This window comes from Rattus rattus, chromosome 18 (genome assembly GCF_011064425.1).
Source record: "Rattus rattus isolate New Zealand chromosome 18, Rrattus_CSIRO_v1, whole genome shotgun sequence".
Taxonomy (NCBI): domain Eukaryota; kingdom Metazoa; phylum Chordata; class Mammalia; order Rodentia; family Muridae; genus Rattus; species Rattus rattus.
The window spans coordinates 36,524,630-36,532,341 of record NC_046171.1 but is presented as its reverse complement, the minus strand read 5'-3'; the positions used below and the strand labels follow the sequence as shown (position 1 = coordinate 36,532,341).

At 39.9% G+C, this 7,712-nt stretch overlaps 1 protein-coding gene across 1 annotated transcript; it reads right to left on the bottom strand.

Moving 5' to 3' along the window:
• Window positions 1-6,299: 6,299 nt before the first annotated feature.
• On the bottom strand, window positions 6,300-6,555 carry LOC116887661 (small nuclear ribonucleoprotein G). The gene has a single exon (XM_032889260.1). It carries the CDS (start codon window positions 6,528-6,530, stop codon window positions 6,300-6,302), a length of 231 nt encoding a protein of 76 aa, XP_032745151.1. The 5' UTR covers window positions 6,531-6,555.
• Window positions 6,556-7,712: the final 1,157 nt, after the last annotated feature.

The following is a 7,712-nucleotide window of genomic DNA, read 5'->3' as shown; positions in this document are numbered from 1 at the left end:
CTCTTGTAGTAGGATCAGATGATTTTATTTTGTTATTTTTCCGTTCCTGTTGTTGTCTCCCTTCTTATTTTTGATTTTGTTAATTTGGAAACTGCTTCTGGGACCTTTAGTTAGTTTGGCTAGGGGTTTATCTATCTTGTTGATTCTCTCAAAGAACCATCTCTTGGATTTGCCAATTCCCTGTATTGTTCTCTTTGTTTCTATTTGGTTAATTTCAGCCCTGAGTTTGACTATTTCCTGTAGTCTACTCCTCTTGGATGAGTTTGCTGCTTTTTGTTTTAGAGCTCTTAGGTGTGCTGTTAAGTTGTTAGTGTAAGATCTCTCCAGTTTCTTTACCAGGGCACTTTGTCTTCTGAATTTTCCTCTTAGCACTGCTTTCATTGTGTCCCTTGAGTTTGGGTAGGATGTGTCAATATTTTTATTAAATTCCAGGAAGTCTTTATTTTCTTTCTTTATTTCATCCCTGACCAAATTATCATTGAGTATAGAGTTGTTCAGTTTCCACATGTGTGTGGGTTTTCTGTTGCTTTTGCTGTTATTGAAGCAGCTTTAGTCTTGGTGGTCTGATAAGATGCACTAGATTATTTCATCTTCTTGTATCCGTTGTTTGTGACCAATTATGTGTTCAATTTTGGAGAAAGTACCATGAGGTGCTCAAAAGAAGGTGTATTCTTTTGTTTTCGGGTGAAATGTTCCATAGATATCTGTTAAATCCATTTGGTTCACAACCTCTTTTAGTTTCACTGTGTCTCTCTTTAGTTTCTGTTTCAGTGACCTGTCCATTGCTGAGTGTGGGGTGTTGAAATCTCCCACTATTATTGTGTGTGGTTCAATGTGTTTTTTTGAGCATTAGTACAGTTTCTTTTATGACTGTGGGTCCCCTTGCATTTGGGGCATAGATGTTCAGAATTCGGACTTTCTCTTGGTGGACTTTCCCTTTAATGAATATGAAGTGTCCTTCCTCATCACTCTTGATAATTTTTGGTTGAAAGTCTATTTTATTGGGTATTAGAATGGCAACTCCAGCTTGTTTCTTGGGACCATTTGCTTGGAAGAACTTTGCCATCCTTATTACCCTGAGATAGTGACTGTATTTGTTATTGTGGTGTGTTTCTTGTATGCAGCAAAATGCTGGATCTTGTTTACCTATCCAGTCTGTTAGCTTATGTTTTTTCATAGGTGAGTTGAGTCCATTAATATTGAGATATATAAAAGACAGAATTTTTGGTTCCTGTTATGTTTGTTTTTACAGGTAGTTTTATGTGCTTGTGGTTTTATCCTTTTGCCTTTGTTGTGAGATGCTTAATATCTTGTCTTTTCTTTGGTAGAGGTATTTTCCTTTTATTGGAGTCTTCCTTCTTGGGTCTTCTGTAGGGCTGGATTGGTAGATAGATACTGTTTGAATTTGTTTTTTTCCTGGAATATTTTTGGTTTCTCTGTGTATGTTGAGTCAGGATTTTGCTCGGTATAGTAGTCTGGGCTGGCATTTGTGTTCTCTTAGAGTCTGCATGTCCTCTGACCAGGCTCTTTTTGCTCTCATAGTCTCTGTCGAGAATTCTGGTGTAATTCTGAGAGGTCTGCCTTTGTATGTTACTTGGCCCTTGTCCCTTGAAGCCTTTAATATTCTTTTTTCTATATGTTTAGTGTTTTGACTATTATGCAATGAGATGATTTTCTTTTCTGGTCCCATTTGGTGTTCCATAGTCTTCTTGTACCTTTATGACCATTTCTTTCTTATGTTGGGGAAGTTTTCTTCTATGGCTTTGTTTCAGGTCCTTTTAGCTGAGAATCTTCATTCTCTTCTATTCCAAGTATTCTTAAATTTGGCCTTTTCATTGTGTTCTGAATTTCTTGGATGTTTTGGGTTAGGTGTTTTTTATGTTTTGATTTTTTTAAAACCTTGTGTCAATCTCTTTTACAATATCTTCTACACCTGAGATTCTCTCTTTTATCTCTTGTATTCTGTTGGTGATACTTACATCTGTAATTCCCAACCTATTTCCTAGGTTTTCCATTTCCTGGTTTGCCTCCATTTGTGTTTTCTTTATTGTTTCTACTTACACTTTTAGGTCTTGGATTGCTTTATGCAATTCCGTCACCTGTTTGATTGCCTTTTCTTGTATTTCTTTAAGGGATTTATTTGTTTCCTCTTTAAGGGCTTCTATCTGTTTTCCTGTATTTCTTTTGGTAAGTTATTTATATCCTCCTTAAAGGACTCTGTTATCTTCATGAGATAGGATTTTAGGTCAGCTTCCTGATATTCAGGTGTGTTGGTTTATTCAGAGCTTGCTGTGAAAGGGAGAGCTGGGTTCTGATGATGCCCACATATACTGGCTTCTGTTGCTTATGGTCTTGCACTTGCCTCTTGACATCTGGTTATCCCTAGTGTTTGCTGCTCTAGGTGACTCTGTCTAGAGTCTGCTTCTTTTGTCCCTGGGTTGCAACAGATTTCCTGGTAGGCCTGTGGTCCTGGCTGTAGCAGATCTCCTGTGGGGCCTTCCAACTGGTGGGTATCCAGAGGGGCAGAGAAGCTGCTGAATTTTTGCCCTGGCTGCAGCAGATCTCCTGGGAGGATTTCAGACTGTTGGGTCTGCTAAATTTTTCTCCTGACTGCAGTAGATCTCCTACGAAGCCTTCAGACTGTTGGGTCTCCTGAGGAACAGTCACACTGTTGTCCTGTGTGAAACTGTTTTCTGGAGAAGGGGAGAAAATGGACCATGGTTTCTGTTTCCTTGTGTGCAGCAGAACTCTAGGGAGGCTTTCAGTCTTTTGGGTCAGTTGCTCTGCATGCCACAGAGCCCCTGGCAGGTTTTCAGACTATGGTGTCTGTCGCTCAGTTGCCCTGTGTACAGAGGAAATCCTGGGATGCCGTCAAGCTGTGGTATTCTGGATGCAATGGATCTTCTGGGATGTCTCCAGTTGTGGTGTCAGATGTCCTGTGTGTAGCAGATCTCCTGGGATGCCTCAGGATGTGGTACCAAAAGTTTTGAGTGCAGTGGTTCTGGTATGCTTCAGGATATGATGTCAAATGTTCTGAGTGCAGCTGATCCTCTGGTAAGCGTCAGGATATAGCATCTTCTGGGAAGCAGACTAGCTAGCACTTTGTCTCAGTAGAAAGGACCAGGCAGAAGGGGATTGGTATTTGGCGGGCAGGGAGTTTGGGGAAATGGTGGGACCCCAAGTCCACTGGCACTCAGCAGTAGCTGTGGGACTTGGGGGTGTGTGGTTCTTACCAAATGCTAAGTGTAGCAGATCCTCTGATATGTCTCAGGAGATAGCCTCTTCTGGAGAGCAGAGTAGCTAGCAGTCTGTCCCTGCAGAAAAGACTAGGCAGAAGGCTGGTCCTAAGGGTTTTACTTGAAAACCCATATTGTCCAGATATGGCACTATCTCCCTATTATAGAGTAATACCCTTTAAACTTTTAAAATATTAATGTATGTATATTTTAGTAAGCGTCTATGTTAATGTGTTTCCATATTTAGTGATAATTGCCTTGGCTTATCCTCATCTCTCTACCATGTCCCTCTAATTTCACCCCAGTTAGTCCTTCTTGTTCTATTATTATCCCCTTACCCTTCATACATAACCAATTTTCTATTCCCTTCATTTGAAATACCTCCCACATGATCCATTAATAGTTTTCTGAGTTCTATGGATAGTCTGCTTTAAGCACACTTGTCTAAAGAGAAGATGACTGCCATATATACTCTTTTTTCCATAAATGAATAAAAATTATTACCTACCCCACAGTGTACTGTTGATCAGGTTGGATAGTCTAGACAAAACAGATAGCAGAAATTCTCACATGCAGTACGTTCTAAGTGATTTGTAAATGGAACAGCCTAAAAGTAGTTTAGATTTCATAATTATTTTATCAGCTAAATACATTGCATTGAACTTAAAAATATTCTCAGTATGCTGTATTTTACTTGAAGAGAATCATTCCTTCCATCAGTTGATATTGGTTAATATTTATTTGAAGATAAAGCAAACCAGTAGTTGATGTCTGTTGAATTAGAGGTAGACAGAAGGTGAAGTTGCATGAACCAACAAATAGTTCTGCGTTGATCTAGGGTATTAAAGAATATATATATATATATATATATATATATATATATATAAAGTTCAGAATTGAAGACCTGAGTTTTAAGTAAGTTGTAAGAGAGAAAATATCCATACCCTAAGTTAAACACCTGGTATGCCACGTTATTTATTAGAAGTTCTATTTTTAACTTGAAATAGTGAGAAGTATGACATCAGTTTTCCATTCACTCATCAAACATATAATGATGTTATTGGACATGTGGCAGGTGCTATATTGGAGTGTCCTTGACTCTGTATAAAGTATGATAAATACAGGGTAAATTGTGGTTCCTGGCCACAAAGAGAAGAGAGAATGTGAATCATTTAGTTATAGTGTAACATGTCTAAGCAAATTCATAATTCTGCTCGAAGGGGGAAGAGTCACCTAACTATTCTGTGGTATAAGTGTGTATAAATTATTACAAATTGACAAACAGATTTTTTATTTTTATTTTTATTGGATATTTTATTTATTTACATTTCTAATGTTATCCCCTTTCCTGGTTAACCCTCCAGAAACTGCTATCCCACTTTTGTCCCTCCGCTTCTACAAGGGTGCTCCCACACCTACCCACCTACCTGTCTGTTGTGCTATTCCCCTACACTATAGCATCAAGCCTTCCAAGGACTAAGGGCTTCTCCTTTCCCTGATGTCTAACAAGGCCATCCTCTGCTACATATGCAACTGGAGCTATGGGTTCCTCCATGTGTACACTTTGGTTGTTGGTTTAGTCCCTGGGACTGGTGTTAGTTCATCTTGCTGTCTCTGACTGGTGCCTGTCTCTCCTGTAAGCCTGTTAGCCTATGAACCTGTGAACTTAGGAGTGACAGCATTCCTGGGAGACTTGTCCTCAGTTGCTCCACAGTTCCTGAGTCCTGTGGTCTCTTGGCAGGTTCCTCTTTGGCCAGTTATTGGAGCAAAAGTGTTGATCTCACCTGTGAACTTAGGAGTATAGCACTCCTAGAAGACCAGCTCTCTCTTGGTGGGATTTGGGTCCAGAGAGCTCTGCCACAGTGCTAACTGTGGTGTGCAGATTTAGACGGGAAGCAACAATTTCTTAACTGAATTTTTACTACAAATTATCAAAGCACATTATAAAATTATAATTATTAAAGCAGAGTGGAAGGGGTTTGAATGTAAGTGATCATAGTCACACTTTTCAGCAAAGCCTGGAACTGTCAGCCTTTTGATATGGCAAATATAAGCAAAAGGTTTCAGACCAATTTAATAATTACCTGGATGTTATTTTTTTAATTTTTTATCTTTATTAACTTGAGTATTTCTTATTTACATTTTGATTGTTATTCCCCTTCCCGGTTTCCAGGCCAACATCCCCCTAACTCTTCCCCCTCCCCTTCTATACGGGCTTCCCCTCCCCATCCTCCCCCCCATTACCACCCTCCCCCCAACAATAAAGTTCACTAGGTGTTCAGTCTTGGCAGGATCAAGGGCTTCCCCTTCCATTGGTGCTCTTACTAGGCTATGCATTGCTACCTATGAGGTTGGAGCCCAGAGTCACTCCTTTGGGTAGTGGCTTAGTCCCTGGAAGCTCTGGTTGGTTGGCATTGTTGTTCATATGGGGTCTCGAGCCCCTTCAAGCTCTTCCAGTCCTTTCTCTGATTCCTTCAACGGGGTCCTGTTCTCAGTTCAGGGGTTTGCTGCTGGCATTCGCCTATGTATTTGCTGTATTCTGGGTGTGTCTCTCAGGAGAGATCTACATCCGGTTCCTGTCAGCCTGCACTTCTTTGCTTCATCCATCTTATCTCCTTTGGTGGCTGTATATGTATGGGCCACATGTGGGGCAGGCTCTGAATGGGTATTCCTTCTGCCTCTTTTCTAAACTTTGCCTCACTATTTCCTGCCAAGGGTATTCTTGTTCCCCTTTTAAAGAAGGAGTGAAGCATTCACATTTTGGTCATCCTTCTTGAGTTTCATGTGTTCTGTGCATCTAGGGTAATTCAAGCATTTGGGCTAATAGCCACTTATCAATGAGTGCATACCATGTGTGTTTTTCTGTGATTGGGTTACCTCACTCAGGATATTTTCCAGTCTGGACATTATTTTTTAAAGAAATCTCTAAATCATGAGGTTTTTTTTTGATATCACAAAAGTTTATTTAGCAAAAAGTTTTATATGAAAATGTACATGACCTAATTCTACATCACAATCAAGCACGCCTTTGGGGAGAGATGTGGACACACTGCTGAACACTGCTTAGACTCTTTCCAAGGCTTCTAACATGATGATACTGTTTCCTCGGATGACCACCATCCCGATGTTGTTCTGTTGCCCACTGGTCGCCATCTCCACACACTCATCAATCACAAGGTTCATAAAGGGGTCAAAGCCCCGCAGTATTCCTTGTACATGCCTGCCGCCGTTTAACTTCAATGATAACTTCTTGTCCATAAACTTTTTCAGTTCGGGAGGGTGGGCTTTGCTCATGGTGACTCTTCAGTGAGCTCAGCACAACGGCGAAGGAAGCATGAGTTTTTTTTACTGTGATGGCAATCAGTGAATATTTTTTAGTCTTTAAAAATGTATTTTAAATATGTACAAGCAGGTGTGCATGGAGTGTGTGTGCTTATGTGTCTAGTTTATATGTGGATTCATAAAAATCTAATTGTGCCTTGAGAACAGAAAGAAGAACAAGATTAACTGAAAGATACTAGATTGAAGACAAAAAAATTCTACAGAATTTGATCAAACCATTTGTCTACTTTAAAGTTGTTCTAACATCAGAGAGGAAGACAGGATATCTGTTACATTGGCGAAAAGGATTTGTCTCTATTTCCACAGGTGATGAAAGACTATGGCTTCTGTGAAAATTGATAAAGATCTGATTTGAGAAATAGAAGCTTTCATATGAAAGGCAAAACTCAAGGAAGAAAGAAACACAGAAAGACAGCAATACAAATGACACAGAAACTGCTTCCCCTCTACAGGGAACAACTCAGCAAACTGGCTGAAAAGACAGATCATTCATCAGACTGGCAGATTTGAAATCCTTGACTCTGACATGGACTGTCGCTCAAGGACAGATGATCAGGAATTGATAAGGACATTTAGCTTTTTAAGTTTGTGGGATTGATAGTAGTTTCTGTTGTCATAGTTAAACTGTGTAGGATTCTTAAACAAAAAGTGGGAAGAGGTAGAGGAATTTTAATTCAGCCACATGGCTACCCTTGGAAAGGATCATATCGAAGATGGTTTAGTTCTATTTTACCTAGCCAGAAGGCAGGCATGCCCTGGATTACAGTAGGATCTGATTGGAATACAGATATCGCCTTAGTACATATGTTTAATCCCTAACAATGGATTAGTTTCTAGAAGTAAGCAGCCATGTTTGTAAGTGACATCTAATTCAGTGGCATACAAAGTGATGGATCAGAAAGATTTGACAGTATGAGTCAGAGGTAGGATATATTCAACTCTCAGGACAACATGAGCGGACGTAAGAGCACTGCAGGTAGGATAATGAGTCAGTTCACTTGAGTAGAGTTGAGTTCCTCTTAGTTCATTCAGTCAGTGTGGTGAGTCTCAGTTCATTTGTGAGTTTTTTGGTTCCGTACAGGTCAGCAGAGGCAGTTGAAGTCAGAGAATAAGGAGCCAGAAGATTAGAAATTT

Excerpts from the sequence above, each read along its gene's own strand:
- LOC116887661 (XM_032889260.1), bottom strand. The coding sequence starts at position 6,530 with ATGAGCAAAGCCCACCCTCCCGAACTGAAAAAGTTTATGGACAAGAAG.